We start from the raw sequence: 20,244 nt of genomic DNA on the forward strand, positions 1-20,244 counted from the left end.
AATGTACTGAGAGTATCTCTGCCATTGAAGATGTTTGTCTGTAAACAATTGATCTCACAAATTAATGGATGGATTTACTGAAACTTGGTACACCGACCATGCAAGAACTGTCCTATCTTTGGTGTAGTTCCGGATCCTGGAATTTTTTTGAAGGATCCGTTCATATTGGGAGAGCTGGAGAATTGACTTTTTCTTTTCAATTGTTGTGGTTTGTTTTATTTCGAATGGCGATTGCTTTGGAATGTTGTGGATTGTCTCCGCTGCTGGGGTGGAATTTATCACAGCTGTCAAAATATCAGCAGAGTTTTCAGAGCAGGTTGTTGGCTGTGGATTAGCCTAAGGCTTCCTCGGTCTTAATAAAAACGTTTATTTTTTCAGCTTGTCCTTACAGAGAATGTTTTCATCCCTGTTTGTTTGTCTGTCTGTCTGTAACAATATATCTTAAAAACTAATGGATAGATTTTAACAAAACGTGGTACACGAATAGGCTATGGCCATAGGAAGAAATGATTAGATGTAGTGAACATGCAAACTGGATCCAGGCACTGGATTTTTCATATTCAAATACTGGGCCCTGTTTTCTGCACACAAAAGGAATTTGTTCCAAGCATTTTGCCTTTTTAATTAAACAGGAGTTTGGGGGACAATTGTTCCTTGATGCATTCCCCATGGCAACATCTCAACCAATCAGAATTGACTTGCCATTTCTGAATTTGAACAAAAGCTTGGGGTAACTGTTCCCTGGTGCATTCTCCATGGCAATGCCATGACAACCAATTAGCACCCTGTTTCTCAGACAGTTTAAACTGTTGTTCCCTTTGACATTTGGTATTCTTGCATCTATCCTGATGAGTGCAAGACGAAAAGCTTTGACAGCATGTCTCTTTTTTCAGCAATATTCAAATATTTAAAAGGATTTGATAACATTAGGAGATTGGTTGAAATAACATTTTTTTCTCCCCAACAATTTATTGTAAACAAGAACAACAAATTGGCTGAAAAGTCACATATGCTTGCGCTAGCAAATTGGTTAATTTTAGTGGTAAATGTTCACGATCCAGACCATTTCCGTATTGAAAAATAAGTTATGTACATGTAGTTAAAAATTCTATTTATGAAATCACACAAACGATCGTTTCTGCTTACTGCGCAAAGGTAAAGGATTGTACAGGCATCAGCTAATCCCACACTCCCAATAAAGTATATAGTCTGGTGTCAGCTGATTATATAATCAGAAAAATGCTGAAAGTAATCTTATGACATCATCACAATAGAATGTGATGACATCAGCGGATTACACAATGGAAAGGTTTGATGTCAGCTCAATCTTAGACATAAGTAGTGTAATGGGAAATGTACAGAACTGGACCAGTTTTCTTCAGTCGACAAACTCTGCTGCCCGTTTCCCAACTCACACTCAGTCCCGTTCACCTATCTGTCACAGCACCCGCTGTGCTCACTGACCAACACTGGCTCCCACTCAAGCAACACCTCGATTTTAAAATTCTCTTTTTTTTCAAATCCCTCCCCAGCATCCTTTTTTCAAATCACCACATGGTCTCACATCCCCCTCTCCCCATCTCTGTAATCTTCTCCATCCCTAAAACCCTCTGAGATATCTGTGCTTCACTAATTCTGGCCTCTTCAATATCCCCAATTTCAATTGCACAACAACTGGGGGCTTTGCCTTCAGCTGCCTGGGTCCCATGCTCTGGAATTCCCTCCTTAAACCTCTCTGCCCCTTGATCTTTTGTGCTTCTTTAGGAAACTCCTTAAAACCAAGCTACTGGTCATCTCTTTATGTGGCTCGGTGTAAAATTTTGTTTAGTAATGGCACCTGTGAAGCACATGATTAAAGGTGCTATACAAATGCAGGTTGTTTTTGTTGTTGTGGTTTAATTATGTTCAGCGGAGGTTGCTATTGTTAAGCAGTCAAATGCTTTCTTGCTGCCTCCTGAGAGAGCGACAGGAAGGCTGTTGACTACAATTGGCCATGCAATCTTCAATGTTTAAATATACAGAGGATTGGAGACATTGTTATGTCGGTCCCTCAGAACTAAAGAGAAACTTGTCTCTTTAAATATATATACCAGGAAGAGGCTGAAATGAAATCTGACCCTTTTAACCTGCACAAAGACAAGAAGCTCAGATTCACAGGCTGCATGAGTCCATTTGGCTCATCATGCCCATGCCATCTCTTTGAAAGGAATTTCTGATTCATCCAACTGCTCTCCTCTTTCCCTACAGCCCTGCAAATTCTTCCCTTTCAAATATTTACACCTTGGAAATAAATAATTGAATCTGCTTTCAGGCAGATCAGAACAACTCGCTGTGTGAAAAAAATAAAATTTACATAGAAACTAGGAACAGGAGTAGGCCATTCGGCTCCGCCATTCATTATGATCATGGCTGATCATCCAACTCAATAGCCTGCTCCCGCTTTCTTCCCATACCTTTTGATCCCTTTCGCCCCAAGAGCTGTATCTAACTCCTTGAAAACATACAATGCTTTGGTCTCAACTACTTTCCGTGGTAACGAATTCCACAGGCTCACCACTCTTTGGGTGAAGAAATTTCTCCTCATCTCAGTCCTAAATGGTCTTCCCCATATCCTCAGACTGTGACCCCTGGTTTTCGACCCCCCCACCATCATCTCACCTGGATCCTTTGCCAATTACCTTAGAGGGACTCACTTTCTGTTAAACAGCCTGCCAATTCCTTTCACCCACTTTCCCTAAAGTGCATAAATCTAATCAAAAGTCCAGCAAAATCAAATATTTTTACTGATAAAATTAATGTAACAGAACATGGTTTAAAAAAACAAAATTACCTGGGGATCAAAGACAACCAGAGTAAAAGGATGTGCACAATGTTCTGGATCCAAATGGTTTCTTTTTGGCCCCTCTGTACCCTGTCCTCATGACTCCCCACTTTGGACACAGGAGCACTGAACCTTGGAGGGGGGGGGGGGTCACATCACCATCTCTCCCTCCCTGATTGGCTGGAGGCCCATTTCCCAGTCATTCCTCCAGCACCCTCCTGTCTCTCTCTATTAGTGCGACGTCAGTGGCAGTTTCCCAACTGGGCCACAAGCCCTGTTATTCTCAGCTACATTGAGCCTTCAGCTCCATCGCCTGGCTGTCATTCACATGCGCAATAGAGAGACAGAAAGGCGTAGGAACTCAAATGGGAACTCGAAACTTTGGCTCTAAACCAACACTGTAACATTTGTCAGTCCTGTATGTGTTTTTTATACTAGGGTTTTTATTATTAGATTTAGGTGCTGGAGGCAAAGGGTGGGGGCTTTTAAAGGGTAACTTTCCCTTTCTAAATCTGTATTGTCTATCGTGTCAGCAGTGGCTCAGTGGATCTCACTCTTACTTCTGAGTCAGAAGGTTGTTGGTTCCAGTCCCAATCCAGGGGCCCAAGAACAACAATCAAAATTGACATTCCTGGTGCCAGCACTGAGAGAGTGCTGCACTGTCAGAGCTGCTGTCCTTCAGACGAGCAATACACCAAGGCCCTGTCTGCGCTCTCAGGTGGGCGAAGAAGAACCCACAGCCACTATTTCGAAGAAGGGCAGAAGAGTTATCTCCAGCAGGGACTGGGAGAGAAATCCTGGGCCCCGGTGCTTTTCCTGTTTCCAGGCTCTCAGGCTTCTCCGTGCAACAGAACTTTTAAGGGGCCAGAGAACGAAGACTGAATGGCTCACAGTTGTATCTGTTTGGTCATCAGCAAGTCCGAAGACTCTGCTGATTGCTGCTTCTCACCACAATATATTTTCAATATCTGCAACGCCCCATAACTTTATCACGATATTTCTAACCTCAAAAAACTCAGAAAAAAACAGCAAGATGGAGTGGGATAACAGGTAACTGGACAAAAGGATAAGATTGAAGTATATGGAAAAGACTCTTGTGAATTATGTGCAGTAAAACAGGTTACTGATTCACTCTGAGCTCAATCTGCACTCCTGTCCTGGTGATCTCATCCCACAAATCCTGCTCACAGTAAACTTTCACCAGCAACAAAATAAACAGAACTCCAGCCAGGATTCCACCCTCTGTTCGCAAGATAATTATAGATGACAAAGGCCATTGAGTCCTGTTCATCTCACCTATCTCCATACACACATATGTATTAGGAGCAGGAGTAGGTCATTCGCCCCCATGAGCCTGCTCCGCCATTAGATAACATTCTCTACATTTCACCAATGACTACAACTCAAAAGTGCTGAATTGGCTGGAAAGTGATTTAGGACATTGTGAAAGGTGCTATATAAATGTAGGTTTTGTCTTTCTTTCATTATAACTGCATGCAGTGGGCAGAGTGACAGTAGCAATGGTGAAAGTGGAGGCCCAATGCTGATTATTTAAAGATAATTAATCACTGAGCAATCAACTGATGTTAGCAAAGTGGCTACATTTACAAAAACAATTCAAATCTGTACCTAATCTACCCCCAAAACCCCTCTAGCTCCCCTGAACTCCTCCAACCATCCCCCCTTCTCCACCAAACTTCCCTGACCTCCCTCCAAATTTCCCCCAACCCCTTCCAAACTTCCCCAAATCCCTCCAACTTCCCTCCAAACCTTGACCTACCCCTCAACCCCCTCCAAACTTTCCCCAACTCCCAAACTTCCCCACAACCCCTTTCAAAACCTACCCCCAACCACCCCTCCAACCTACCCACATCCCCCAAACCCCCTCCCACATCCCCCAAACCCCCTCCAAACTTCCCCCAACCCCCTCTAAACATGCCCCCCCTTCCTCCCACCCACCCCTCCCCCCCACCCCCTACCCACAACAGCATCCAATTGGTTGTAAAATTACAGGGATTTGACTGACTATTTCTCAAGCAGGAAAACTCTCAGTTTCTGCTGCTGCTGCTTCTCACCTTCGGGCAGCTTTGTGGTTTCCTGGCAGGCTTTTCAAAAAAATTGGAATTGCAAAGCTGCCTGAAGTTCGAGGCAGCAGCAGCAACTCGTGAAATTGACCTGACACTGACAGACTGGCTTCGAAAATATCAGAACTCTCAGCCTGACAGATCTGTTTTTTAAGCTGGTCTGTCAGGTTTGTAGCTCTGGCTGCTCAGTGAGGATGATGCAAAACTGTTTGAAACAATGAGCCCAGACCACACCTACTCACCTCCCCCACCCATAACATCCCAGGCCCTGCTGTTTGGCACTGTCTGAACCCCACTCTCCCGGGCCTTGATCCCTGGTGTCTTGGGCCAACATTTATCCTTCAGTCAACATAACCACAAACATATCATTTGGGTCATTATCACATTTCTGTTTGTGGGACCTTGCCGTGTGCAAATTGGCTGCCGAGTTTCCTACATTACAACAGTGACTACATTTCAAAAGTGGCTGTAAAAGGCTTTGAAACATCCTGTGGTTGTGAAAGGCGCTATAGAAATGCAAATCCTTGTTTCATTGTCAGCAAATTTGGACACATTACACTCAGTCCCTCATCTAGATCATTCATAAGGATTGAGACCTCATTTTGTGTATGAACCTCCTGGTTGACAGCTTTCCGAATGCTTTTTGAAAGTCCAAATACACCACACACAAGATGAGGAATTATTTGTTTTAAAAACACAGCGAGTTGTTACGATTTGGAATCCACTGCCTCAAAACTGACTGGAAGTAAATTCAACTGTATCGTTCAAAAGGGAACTGGACAGATTCTTGAAAGAAAAAGAAAATTGCAGGGCAATGGGATTAATTGGAAAGAGCCTCCAATTGCCTCCTACTGTGCTCTATGAGCCTCATGTGCATTTAAAGGATCTTCAATTGTGGGTGACATATTAAAGCAATCAGTGCCTCCTCTTCTCTGTATGTTTAGTTTAACACTTCAATCTCCCCTTCACATTCTCTGAAGTGGCAGATGGAGTTTAATACAGGGAAAGTTGAGGTGATGTAATTTGGCAGAAGGAACAGGTAGAGGCAACACAGATGTCATGGCACAGTTCCAAAGAGTGAGCAGAGACAGAGGGACCTGGGGGTTCATGTGCAGCGATCTTTGAAGGTGGCAGGACACAGTGAGAGAGGAATTAGCAAAGCATGTGGGATCTTGAGCTTCAGAAATAGAGAGCTTGGGTTGGATCTTGGGTACCGAGGTGGGTAGCTTGGATCTGGAAATTTTCCAATTGCCGGACCTGCCTCGATTTAAAGGTTCCCAAATGTTGTGATCTTCACTCGGGGGCGGGGGGAGGGGGGTGGTGCTTTGAGGTGGGCGGTTATGGATGGAGTTGGTTGCTGTGCCACTGGAATCGGAGCTTAGGCGGTTAACAGGATGCCCGAGCACTGAGGTGGGCTGGTTAAAAGGCCTGCCTCCATCTCTGGGACTTTATCCCAGTTGCATTGTAACCTTTTGGAATCTCTGGTCCTCGCCAGTGGCACCCACATGCCAAGAGAATGTTTTAAAAATAAATTAATAGACATGATTATTTGGAATAATTGCCCACCCACCAGGGGCAGCAGCCCAACACAATTCCTCCTCACTAATTGCAAGTGAGCCAATTGCAAGCCCCCATTCCACCCCAAGGCCCTTATGTACTCCATGCCCGCTCATGCCAACTCTTGCCCTGGCATGGATCCCCCATCGCCCCTTTTACCCTACATCCCAACTCACATTATTCACTATGGGCAGACCCCAGGAGCCAGGTTGAGATTAATTAAAATAAAGTTCTAAAAATCTAAAACAGCCTTCACTATTTTTAAACAAAACTCCCATTCTTGCAACCTTATTCAAAACTTTTGGTTAATCTCATATAAAAACCAACATACTTCTGTCCATACCACTTCAAAGGCAGCTAAACCCTTAATGGTCTCTTTAAGTTGTCAAAGTGTGGACTCAGAACAGCTGCTGAGATGACTGTAGGTTTTGGAAGTCAGCCAAGCATTCATAAATAGCCCTTAGGGAAATGCCAGCAATTACTGAAACTGCTGGGACTGATGCTACATTGTACAGCCAACTATCTTTTTCACTTACACTGACAGCTGCAGACGAAGTCAGGAGAGCAGGGGATTTTAAAAAAGACTTTCAATCATGACAGTTAAACAGACCCTATCCACCCAACAAGAGTCTTTACGTCTACTCCATAAAGTCGTGACTTTCACACTATGAGTTAACTCCCTTGCAGAAGGCAAAATGGTGCCTGTTTGAACTCAGTGCTGAGTTCAGATGGCTCTGCTGAGTTCAGGTTCAACTTGGGTGTGAATCAAGCCCTGCCCCTGTCCCCTACTGGCAAAAATTGGATCTGTGAAAAATGGGAGTGGGACTTCCGCATCCGGGTCCCACCCACAATTTTTGAAGGTAGGTGAGTCTTTCTGACTCTGAAAATCCAGGTCATTGAGTAAAAAAGCAGGGAAGTGACATTGGACCATCATAAAGCTCTGATACTCTGAAGCCAAAATGGACATGTCCAGGCATTGCAACATTTTTGAATCCAACTAAATGCTGAGGTCACGAGCTTTCTGGTGAATTCTCCATGGCAACGACTTGACCAGTCGCAACTGACTTGCCAACTAATCAGCACCCTTTTCTCACATAGTATAAATAGTTGCTCCCTTTGAAATTTGGTGTTCTTGTGTTTGTCCTGATAAGTGCAATATGAAAACTTCAAGAGCATGTCTCTTTTTGCAGCAATAAATGACCTTCATCAGCTTCTGTGGAACATTTCAGTGGAAATGTGCACTTCCAGACCACTGGAAACAAAGTTGTAAGACTGGCCAGTACAGCAGAAAGAAACCCTTTGACCCTCCCACTTCACCAACTGTCAGAATGAACATGGTTCAGTCTTGAATGTGATTGACAGCAGCAATCACAGCAGAATCCAACCCCTGTAATTACTGGTGAACTCGCTGGTGTCTCAGCGGGTGAGATGACCGAGTGAATCGTTTCCCACACATGGAGCAGGTGAACGGCCTCTCCCCAGTGTGAACACCCTGGTGTCGCAGTAGGGTGGATGAATCACTGAATCCCTTCCCACACTCACAGCAGATGAAAGGCCGCTCCCCAGTGTGAACTCGCTGGTGTGTCAGCATGTTGGTTAACTGAGTGAAACCCTTCCCACACATGGAGCAGCTGAATGGCCTCTCCCCAGTGTGAACTCGCCGGTGCTTCTGCAAGATGGATGGATCAGCAAATCCCTTCCCACACTCAGAGCAGGTGAACGGCCTCTCCCCAGTGTGAGCTCGCTGGTGTCGCAGAAGGTTGCATAATCGACTGAATTGCTTCCCACATACAGAGCAGTTGAATGATTTGTCCCCAGTATGAACTCGCTGGTGTATCAGCAAGCTGGATGAATCACTGAAACCTTTCCCACATATGGAGCAGGTGAACGGTCTCTCCCCCGTGTGAATTCGCTGGTGTGTCCGCAGATTGGAAGAGTTAGTGAATCCCTTCCCACAATCAGAGCAGGTGAACGGCCTCTCCCCGGTGTGAAGTCGCTGGTGTATCTGCAGGTGGGATAACTGAGTGAATCCCTTTCCACAATCAGAGCAGGTGAACGGCCTCTCCCCAGTGTGAATGCGGCGATGAGATTCCAGTGCAGATGGGGACCGGAATCCCTTCCCACATTCCCCACATTTGCATGGTTTCTCCATGGTTCAGGTGTCCTTGCATTCCTTGAGGTAAGATGTTTAACTGAAGCCTCATCCACAAACAGTACACGTGTTCGGTCTCTCCTGGCTGTGAATGGTGCAATGTTTCTTCAGTCTGTGTATCTGGTTAAAGTTTTCTCCACAGTCAGTGCATTGGAACTCTCGCACATGTGTGTACACGAGCTTCTTGGTGATTTTCCAGACACAGTGACGTTTAAAATCTGTTGAAGCAGACAGAACAAACAATCCTCTTTCTAGTTCAAAGGCTGATGATATTGAGCTCCCATAAATCAAGTCAGGTCTGGCTGAAACGCTCCAGCCCAGGCAACATCCTGGTGAATCCCCTCTGCACCCTCTCCAGTGCAATCACATCCTTCCTATAGTTTGGTGACCAGAATTGCACACAGCACTCCAGCTGTGGCCTAACTCACATTGTATACACTCCAACATAACCTCCCTGCTCTTATATTCTGTGTCTCGGTTAATAAAGGCAAGTGTCCCACATGAGCTGGGGTGGGGTGGAATATCTGGTGTTAGTGATGGTGTGGATATGTGGTCAGAAACTTATCTTGGGGTTAAATCTGACACCAGGATTGTGAACAGTGTGGTTGAGCCTCAGACAGTTCCCAGGGAGAGGGATGCACACGGCCGTTATGGAACAGAATTTTCCAGGCTGATCAAATCCACAAGGGAGACTTGGCCAAACTATCACAATGATTTTTCTATTTGCATTTATTACAAGGAGGCTTGTGCACTGAAGTCAGAAGTAATGAGTCCACAGCCACCTTCAGAGATTTTAAAGATTAATTTAAAGTATTTATTAACAAAAGAAGAAAAAACTTAAGCACACACACACACAAAATCACGGTTACACAGTTACTTAATCTAATAGCATTTCACAAAATTCATACTTAACCAGACTACCAACTACACACTTCCTTTAAGGCAACAGCCCAAATAGATTCCTAATTTATAAAGACATTCAATACTATTACCACAAGCACCCACTCGACAGTGAAATTCCAACGGCTTTTAACACAACCTTGGTTACTGGAACAGCAAACTTCTGGAGGGTAGCTAGAGGCTTCCCCCCTCCAAAGTCTGTTTCACACGTTGCACCTTTCAAGTTCTCACATGGCCATACCCCACACAACCTCCCATCCTTCTTTAAATATATTTTATACCTTTTGATTTGTAAATCCCATTGTTTCTCTTTCAAAGTTACTTTTCCCAGAATATAAAAATCTTTCACGTTGTTATTATGGCCAGCACTTCTGGGAAAAACGAATGCAATCACTTTGCCTGACTTATCTTGTCAGTTGTAAACATTACACCATCCCTTTGAAAATCAAACAACTCCTTCTTTATCTAAACATATAAATTACCTTCACACCTTATCCACTGAGACCTCATTCCAGCTCACTCATCCCCATTTCAAATGCTTCTTTTACACCTCACTCCTTTGATAATTTAAACCTTGCAGTCTAATTGTCTTTAGTTAATTAAATTAGCCACACACACACAGAACCATAAGCTTGTTTCACAATATCCCACAATAATATCAGAAAAAAATCTGATAGTTCCTTGACAATTCAAAGTGGTGACTGAAGACAATAGCTTTGGTCTTCCCAAATTTTGATTGGAGATAATTCCTGCTCATTCAGTACTTGGTGTCAGATAAACAGTTTGATAATTTAGTAACAGTGGAGGAATGGAGAGGGATGGTGGTGAGGTAGAGCTGGGCATTGTCAGTGTACATGTGAAAACTAACACGGTGCTTTTGGGTGATGTCACCTAGTGGCAGCGGGTAGATGAGAAATAGGAGGGGCCAAGGATAGATCCTTGGGGGACACCAAGTTCAAGGACTTTGTGGAGAAAAGGGAGTTTGGAGATGGGGTGGTAGTTTGTAAAGATGGTGGGATAAAGGTTTGTTTCTTCTCAGGAGGGTGATGGTGGTGGATTTTAAGGCAAGAGGGACAGATAAGAGAAAGAACCGTTAACAATATCAGCTAACATAGAGAAAATGGATGGTCAGCAGTTTCGTGAGAATAGGGTCAAGGCAGCAGAAGGCAGGTCTCATTGACAAGATGAGCTCTGAGAGGGCAAGAAGTGGGAGAGGGGCGAAACGGGAGAAAAACAGGTTCAGGGCAAGGGGCAGGGGGGAAGCTTTAGAAAGAGTTTGGCCCGGTGGGCCAGTGGAAGGAGGGAAGCAGCTGATCGGATTGTCTCAATCTTAGTGACAAAGAAGTTCCATGAGCTCCTCACACTTGTTGTTGGAGGTGTGGATGAAGGAGACAGAGGAGAGGGAGAGCACTTCAAAAGGAACTAATTTGTGTTAGAGATATTAAAAAGACTCAACACAGTGCAAGTTTAACACAAAGCTGATTTATTTGACTTTATCCAGAATATTAATTGGACTGGAGTTTATTAACATCAGCAGAAACAGACCAAATGGACACAGTTCAGTCATGGATGTGATTAACAGAAAAACCCAATCACTTGTGAACTCGCTGATGTTTCAGCAGTTTGGTTGAGGTTATGAATCCCCTCCCACACTCGGGGCAGGTGAATGGCCTCTCCCCAGTGTGAACTCGCCGGTGTCTCAGCAGGGAGGATGTGGTTGTGAATCCCCTCCCACACTCGGGGCAGCTGAATGGCCTCTCCCCAGTGTGAACTCGCCGGTGTCTCAGCAGGGAGGATGTAGTTGTGAATCCCCTCCCACACTCAGAGCAGGTGAATGGCCTCTCCCCAGTGTGCGTGCGCTGGTGTGTCAACAGGATGGATAAGCGAGTGAATCCCATCCCACACTCTGAGCAGGTGAATGGTCTCTCCCCATTGTGAATTCGCTGGTGTACAATGAGTTGAGATGATTGTCTGAACCCAGTCCCGCAGTGAGAGCACCTGAACGGTCTCTCATCGGTGTGAACACGTTGATGGATCATCAGGTCCCCGGAACTTTTAAAGCACTTCCCACAGTCTGGACATTTGAAAGGTCTCTCGTCAGTGTGAACACTCTGGTGATTCAGCAGGGTGGATGCGTTAGCAAATCCCTTCCCACACTTGGAGCAGGTGAATGGGCTCTCCCCAGTGTGAATTCGCTGGTGAACAGTGAGGTGAAATAATGTCTTGAACCCAGTCCCACAGTGCGAGCACCTGAATGGCCTCTCATCAGTGTGAACACGTTGATGGGCAGTCAGTTCCCGGGGACTTTTAAAGCACTTCCCGCAGTCTGGGCATTTGAAAGGTCTCTCGTCAGTGTGAACTCGCTGGTGTGTCAGCAGGGTGGATGACCGAGCAAATCCCTTCCCACACTCGGAGCAGGTGAACGGCCTCTCCCCAGTGTGAACTCGCCGATGTTTCAGCAGGCTGGACGAACAAGTAAATCGCTTCCTACACTCAGGGCAGGTGAATGGCCTCTCCCCAGTGTGAATTCGTTGATGATTTTCCAGCTCTGATGGGTAATTAAATCCCTTCCCACAGTCCCCACATTTCCACAGTTTCTCCCTGTTGTGACTGCATTTATGTTTCAACAGATTAGATGATCGGTTGAAGCCTCGTCCACAGACAGAACACGTGTACGGTTTCTCCCCACTGTGAACGGTGCTTTTTCCTTCCATGTTCAACTTCCGATGATATCTGGGTGACGACAAGCTGGGCAACTCTGTCAGATCCTGATGTGATGTTTGGTTTCAGTTTCCCAGCTGCAAATCCTCCCCTTCTAATACCCTGTGAAATTGATTTAAAACAAAGAAAAAGGAGTGAGAGAGAACCCACAAAAACAGGTTGTGAAATTGAGCTGAATGAATCTGGTAATTTGTGGGGCCGGCACCAGGGAAAAGTGACCATGAAAACTGCTGGATTGTCATAAAAACCCAACTGGTTCACTGATGTCCTTCAGGGAAGAGAATCTGCCACCCAGTCTGGGCCTACACAAGGCACCTCGATGGGAGAAGACAGGAAGAGAGAGAAGGGTTGGGGTGGGAGAGGGAAGGGTTGAAAAAGAGGGATTACAACTCAACCAGAAGTTTGACAGAAACTCAAAACCCTGAACCTCCACCACCTAGAAGGGCCAGCTCACCACCACCTTCTCAAAGGCAACTAGGAATGGGCAATAAATGCTGGCCCATCCAGCAAAGCCCACATCCTATGAATGAATGAAAAAAACATAAGGTATTAGCTAATCATAAAAGTATCACAGACACAGATTTAAGATTTAGGGTAAGATCTACAGGGGGAATGTGAGGAAGAAATTTCACACATTGAGTGTTAATGACCTGGAACTCAATGCTTAAACTCAAAGACTGATAATATCCAGGTCCTGATGAATCGAGTGACTCGAGTCAGATCTTAATGTGATCTTTGCTTGGAGTTTGCTGTGTGTAAATCCTCCCCTTCCAATCCCCTGTAAAAGGAGTTTCCAAAACCCATCCCCGTCAGTCCAGGATAGAAATGCACAACATTCTCTCCTCCTGCTGACAGGGATGACTGCGCATGCGCCATGCTACACATTAACCCCGCTCAAGATGGCGGTCGTTAACCCGGGCCTTTTGCTGGAGACGCGATCCCGCAGCCTTCGCCCCACAGATAGTTTCTTACTTTGGGTTCAGAGCCGCATCGAGTGCTTACGAACCCTCCCCATCCACCCACCGGCTCTATTTTTCCCTCCACTCCGCTCTTTATCTTACCTCCTGTGGATCCGACAAACAAGCTTCTGTCCACCGCCATTACACACACTGCGCCTGCTCCGGATCACTGTGCCGGGTGGATTGACGGAAACTCCGGACCAATAGGAAGAGGGGGCGGAGCTGTAGGTCCGATCGTGAGCGTGTGATCCTACAACCAATCGGAGTGAATGAGGGGCGGGGCTGAATCCGGATGTCCCTCATTGGCTGAAACCCTGCATCATTTTGAAAGCTGATTTGTCTCAACCTCCAGGAGAAAACTGGACCTTTCTGTTTGTGGCTTTAAAGAGATGAAACCCTGTGGGTGTGAAGCATACGTTTCAACATTTGTTAATGAAATGTGGGAACATGATGAAACAATGCTCAAACAATTCATGGGCTGACTTAAATGAATAACTGGGGAGACATGGAGTGTTAACATTAAAACAAGGAGAGTCCCTGTTTCCAATAAGTGATCTGGCAGAAGGGTTAGGACAGGTTCAGGAGGGTGGGCAGGGGGGCATGGAAGCTAAATGTGCAACTGCTGACCCCAGAGAACATTGAGGAGCTCAAGAGGGATTACAAAGGTTGGAGAACCGTGAAACCCCTCTTTGAGTCCCTGACACACTGGTGGGAAGTGATCAAGGGAAGCATTAAGAGGTTTTTCATCCGCAAAGGCACCCAGAAAGCTAGAAAGGAACAGAGGGAAATGTCCCGACTCCAGGAAAAGATGCAGAATCTGCTCCGGCTGCAGTCGATGGGGGTCGATGTCAAGGAGGAGCTCCAAGAGGTGAAGGGCCAGCAAGCCTCGCACTTTGCCTCGGAGGCCTCCAAGATCATCTTCCGTTCCAGAGTCCGCTCCGTGGAGCAGGATGAGACGTGCTCACGTTTCTTCTTCCAAAAGGTACACAGAGAGCGCTCTGTGATCAGCAGCCTGAAGGAAGAAGACGGCTCAGTAAAGTCATCACGGTCCGACATTCTGAGGATCAGCAAATCCTTTTATGCCGGACTGTATGACGTGAAGCCCACGGACAGCACGGCCTCCCAGTCCTTCCTGTCCTCTATCACGGAGGTCTTAGACCACAGTACGCGGGAGAGCCTAGACAAACCGCTAACTCCTGACGAACTGACTAAGGCCCTCGAGTCCTTCGAGAAGAGTAAAACCCCCGGAAGCGACGGCCTGCCGGCGGAGTTGTATTCGGCTCTGTGGGACTTGATCGGCCCAGACCTGCTAGAAGTGTACGAGAGTATGCTCCTGGCCGGCAGCATGTCAGAATCCATGAGGAAAGGCATCATCACCCTCATCTACAAGCACAAGGGGGAAAGGGAGGAAATTAGAAATTGGCGACCCATTTCACTGTTGAATGTGGACTATAAGATTCTGTCCAAGGTCATCGCCAACCGGGTCAAATCCGCTCTGGAATTGGTGATTCACCCTGACCAGACCTGCTCTGTGCCAGGCAGGAAGATCTCTGACAGCCTGGCGCTGCTCAGGGATACGATTGCCTATGTACAGGACAGGGGTGTGGATACCTGCCTCATCAGCTTGGATCAGGAGAAGGCCTTTGACAGAATATCGCACACCTACATGGGGGATGTGCTCTCCAAAATGGGCTTTGGGGAGGGAATTCGAAATTGGATCCAACTGCTCTACACTAACATCAGTAGCGCAGTCTCAATCAATGGGTGGGAAACTGATAGCTTTCCGATCAAATCTGGAGTCAGGCAGGGCTGTCCTCTCTCGCCTGTCCTTTTCGTGTGCTGCATAGAACCCTTTGCCGAGTCCATCAGGAAGGATCCGGGCATAAGAGGAGTGACGATCCCAGGCAGTGGAGGCACTCAGGTAAAAGCCTCCCTGTACATGGACGACGTTGCCGTTTTCTGCTCGGATCCGCTGTCGGTGCGCAGACTGATGCACGTCTGCGACCAGTTCGAACTGGCCTCGGGAGCCAAGGTAAATCGTGGGAAGAGCGAGGCCATGTTCTTTGGGAACTGGGCTGACCGATCCTTTGTCCCCTTCACTGTCAGGGCTGACGGCCTGAAGGTGCTGGGGATATGGTTCGGAGGGACCGGGGCATGCGTTAGAAACTGGAAGGAGCGAGTGGCTATGGTGAAAAGGAAACTGGGCATGTGGGAGCGACGCTCCCTCTCCATTGCGGGTAAGAACCTGGTCATCAGGTGTGAGGTACTCTCGCTGTTGCTGTACGTGGCGCAGGTCTGGCCCATTCCACACTCCTGCGCGATGGCGATCACTCGAGCCATCTTCCGCTTTATCTGGAGGTCGAAAATGGATCGTGTCCGCAGGGACGCGATGTACAAGCCTCTAGATAAAGGGGGAAAAAACGTGCCCAACATCGCCCTCATACTGATGGCCACCTTTGTGTGTGGCTGCATCAAGCGGTGCGTAGACCCTCAGTACGCAAACACCAAGTGTCACTACGTGCTGAGGTTCTACCTGTCCCCGGTGTTGCGAAGGATGGGTCTGGCCACGCTGCCGCGGAACGCTCCAAGTAGTTGGACCGTGCCGTACCACCTGTCCCTGGTGGAAAAATTTATGCAGAAAAACACCTTTGACCACAAGTCCATCAGGCAGTGGTCAGCACGTAACGTCCTAGAGGCCCTGAGGGAAAAGGAGAGGGTGGACCCTGTGGGATGGTTCCCCGAGCAGACTGTCAAAGTCATTTGGCAGAATGCCTCATCGCCAGAACTTTCCAACAAGCACCAAGACGTAGCTTGGCTGGTGGTGAGAAAGGCCCTCCCCGTCAGATCCTTCCTACACGCCAGGAGTCTCACCCCCTCTGCACGTTGCCCTCGAGGTGGCTGTGGTGGGGAAGAGACCGTTGTTCACCTCCTTGTGGATTGTGCCTTTGCAAAGAAAGTCTGGAGAGAGATGCAGTGGTTGCTGTCGAGGTTCATCCCGAGCAGTTCTGTGACACAGGACTCTGTGCTCTACGGGCTGTTCCCAGGGACACACACCGAGACAAACATCGACTGCAGCTGGAGGATCATCAACTCGGTGAAAGACGCGCTTTGGTCTGCCCGAAACTTGTTGGTCTTCCAGCACAAAGAGTTGTCCCCGACCGATTGTTGCGGACTGGCACAATCCAAAGTCCAGGACTACGTGCTGAGGGACGCACTAAAGCTTGGGGCAGCTGCCGCCAAGGCGCAATGGGGAAGGGTCGCTGTCTAAGACCTTTCTACCACAGCGCACCGAGAGACTGGGAACTGTTTAGAGCCCCTCGGGCTGTACAGATCAAAATGAAAGGCTGTAAATGATTGTAATATTGTTTGTACTGATGCACCTGGTGATACATTTTGTAAAAGTTTAACCTGGATTGTACCCTTGTAATGTTGTTTTTGAAATGGTTTTGAATGTGATTGAAGATTTTTTATGAATAAAGTAGGACAGGTTCAGGAGAATGTCATAATTCAGAATAACACAGACTCTGAAGAAGAGTCATACGGACTCAAAACGTTAACTCTGTCTTTCTTTCCACAGATGCTATCAGACCTGCTGAATTTTTCCAGAATTTTTTGTATTTCTTACAGACTATAAAGGAACAGCTGATCTCAAAGATAATCTTTTGCAGTATGTGTGGAGGGGATCAGCTGAATCAGGTTTAAAGGGGTGAAATGATATTTTTTCTAGATTGGACAATCACATTAAAATCTGCAACTCAGATGGGACCATGGATTATTGCAGATTTCCATCGGTGCATTATTCCAGGAAGCCTTAAAATCATACGGACAGTATTTCAGAACCAGGGTTCCAACTACACGGGGGCAACGGGCAATTTCACCCCAGAAAAGCCCGCAAAAAATCAATCACAGGGACAGCCACTATAAGAACAACATTTGTTGGAAGCAGAATCTATGAGCAGGAGCTCCTCCAGTCGCAATGCAGAATCCCAGCTGCTGGGGTGCTGGGTAATTGTGAGTGGAAAATATTTTTTTTGTGATTACTTTGTGGTTATGGGATTGAAACTTTGACCATAGACCAATCAATAAAGATCAGAACCAAATGATGAAGAAACACCAATGCACGGAACTTCCATTATACAGCAGAAGGAAGGGGAATGGGCATTTGTGAAGAATTCACAGCAAGTTAGTAGAACATGACTTGCCCTAAACACATTTCAGCTGGCTTGAGATATGTTTAAATCACTTCGAGAAATGGAACATGGCAGAGCACCCATTTACTTGGATTTACGTGTGATTTTTCTTTTTATTTGTTCACAATTGGGGAGCAGAAAATTGTTTTCGTTCTCTATTTTGTGTTTCAATGGCACCGCCGATACCCACAATCTCCTGCGTGAGTGAAAGTGCCCGAGTCACTGTACAGGAGCCCAACGCGCAGGCGCAATGCTGATGTACCTGGAGCATGCGCAGTGTCAGTTTGCTCAGAGCCCTGGGAGTGCGGGAGACGCGAGTGAGAGTCGCTGAGGCGGAGGGAGGAGCGGTTCTGGGAGCCGGGGTGGGGAGGATCCAGAAACACCCGGTGGAGGCCGCAATCCTGGATCACAGGCTCCATGACCCGTGTTTGCAGCTCCGGGGCTTCTTCCCGGTGACAGAGCCGGGTTCAGGGGAAGAGGCTCCGGAGCGGGAGGTTCAGAAACTGCGGGGAGACCGCGGGCCGTCCGGGGGCTCAGAAACTGGCGGGACGGACTCAGGGTCCGGGTAAGACCCACCCGGGAGGGTCCCCCCTCCTGTGTCCCGCCCGACGGCAGCTGGTGTCCCGCCTGAGACCCTGAATCAGAGACACAGGAGCTGGAGAACTGAACCCAGGCAGAGGAGAGGGAGGGAGAAAACTGGGAGTGGAGGAAAGAAATGGTGGGGATGGTGAGATGGGTTTGGATTTCAGCCCAGGGAGGAGGGAGAGTGTGTGGGGAGATTTACAGCTTTGGGGGAACAAGAGAGGAATAAATGTTCCATAGAAACTACAATTGTCTGTTCTGAATTTCAGTCCTGGATTTAAAGCGATGACTTTTGTAAACTCGTTTTACAGGGTATTAAACGGAGGTGACTGGCAGACAGAAAACGCAAAGCAAACATCACATCAAGATCTGTCAGAGGCACTGAATTCATCAGGACCTGAGTATCATCAACTTTTGAATGTGGAAGGAGAAATGTTTGTCTATTCTGTCTTTGGGAAAGGATTTCAAACATCGGTGTGACTGGAAAAGTCTCAACACCTGAGTGAGAGTGTTCCAGTGAACTGACTTTGGAAAAAACTTTAAGCAGTTACACAGTCTGCAAAAATATTGCACCATTCACAGCGGGGATAAACTGTACATGTGTTGTGTGTGGACAAGGCTTCAACTAAGCGTCCAACCTGGAGAGAGACAAGGACCCCCACACCATGGAGAAACCATGGAAATGTGTGGACTGTGGGAAGGGATTCAATTTCCCATCCCAACTGGAAGTTCATCGGCGCAGTCATGCTGGGGAGAGACCGTTCACCTGCTCCATCTGTGGGAAGGGATTCACCCATTTGTACAACCTTCGGACACACCAGCGAGTTCACACTGAGGAGAGGCCATTCACCTGCCCTGTGTGTGGGAAGGACTTCACTTGGTCATCCCACATTGTGACACACCAACTTGTTCACACTGATAAGAGACCGTTTACATGTTCTGACTGTGAGAAGAGTTTTAAATGCAGAAAAGATCTGCTGATACATCAACGTATTCACACTGGGGAGAGGCCGTTCACCTGCTCCGTGTGTGGGAAGGGATTCATTCAGTCATCCCACCTTCTGACACATCAACTTGTTCACTCTGATAACAAATTCTTTAATTGTTCTGACTGTGACAAGAGCTTTAAAAGCAAAAAGGATCTGCTAACACATCAATATACTCACACTGGAGAGAGGCCATTCACCTGTACCAACTGTGGGAAGGGATTCAGCCGTCCATCTGCCCTACTGAATCACCAGCGAATTCACACTGGGGAGAGGCCGTTCACCTGCTCTGACTGTGGGAAGGGATTCATTAATTCATCCAACCTTCTGATACACCAGCAACTTCACACGGGGAATAGACCGTTCACCTGCTCTGACTGTGGGAAGGGATTCACCCGTTCATCTAACCTTCTGACACATCAGCAGGTTCACACTGAGGAGAGACCGTTCACTTGCTCCGTGTGTGGGAAGGGATTCACTCGGTCATCCAACCTATTGAATCACCAGCGAGTACACACTGGAGAGAGGCCGTTCACCTGCTCTGTGTGTGGGAAGGGATTCACTCAGTTATCCAACCTGCTGACACACCAGAGCATTCACAGTGGGGAGAGGCCATTTACCTGCTCTGTGTGTGGGAAGAGATTTTCTCATTCATCCTATCTGCTGTAACACCAGCGAGTTCACAGTGGGGAGAGGCCGTTCGCCTGTAATGCCTGCGGAAAGGCATTCACTCAGTCATCACGCCTGCGAACACACCAGTGGGTTCACAAGCGACTGCAAGGTTTGGATTCTACTCCTGTTGATGCTGTTAATCATACCAGGACTGAACCATGTTCATTCTGACTGTCCTGACCTGTTGATGAGGTTCAATATTCTGAATAAATGTGACATAAATCAGCTTTGTTTGTAGATTTTTGTTTTTCCCCACTTGAGTGTTTAACATCGCCTGACTGGAGTCAGAAAGGACAATCTGGGGGAGGATCTTACAGTAGGAACAAAACTTCAGCCTGGACACAGTCCATTAGGTTCACAGTGAGGGACCCCCAAACAACACTTTGGTTTTTCTCATCTTTCTTCACTGACTGCACAATCCCCATGTGGGTGAATCCTGAGGTGTGTAAGAAATGTGTCTCAGCTGCTCTCTTCCATGGTTCAGAGCTCCTAGACACAGAACAGAAGGCTCTTTTACAACTGGGTTTAGAGTCAGGAAGAACAACGGTGAATGCTGGAAATGTGCTGCCAAATGAAAGATTGGTGTAAAATTGTGATCTGTTCCTGACTGAAAGTGAAAC

At 46.9% G+C, this 20,244-nt stretch overlaps 2 protein-coding genes across 2 annotated transcripts in view; one reads left to right on the forward strand and one right to left on the reverse strand.

The window, feature by feature from the left end:
• Window positions 1-19,815, forward strand: part of LOC144675915 (uncharacterized) — a 62,457-nt gene extending 42,642 nt beyond the window's left edge. Inside the window, 1 exon segment of the mRNA XM_078536448.1 lies at window positions 18,939-19,815. Within this exon segment, the coding sequence (XP_078392574.1) occupies window positions 18,939-19,795 (857 nt within the window). The 3' untranslated portion in view covers window positions 19,796-19,815.
• LOC144675914 (uncharacterized) lies at window positions 7,802-12,269 on the reverse strand. The gene is given in 2 exon segments (XM_078536447.1): window positions 7,802-8,522; window positions 11,186-12,269. Coding segments are annotated over 2 exon segments (1,764 nt in total). The 5' UTR covers window positions 12,229-12,269.
• Window positions 19,816-20,244: the final 429 nt, after the last annotated feature.

The sequence above is a fragment of the Cetorhinus maximus genome, unplaced genomic scaffold (assembly GCF_964194155.1).
Source record: "Cetorhinus maximus unplaced genomic scaffold, sCetMax3.hap1.1 HAP1_SCAFFOLD_1222, whole genome shotgun sequence".
NCBI lineage: Eukaryota > Metazoa > Chordata > Chondrichthyes > Lamniformes > Cetorhinidae > Cetorhinus > Cetorhinus maximus.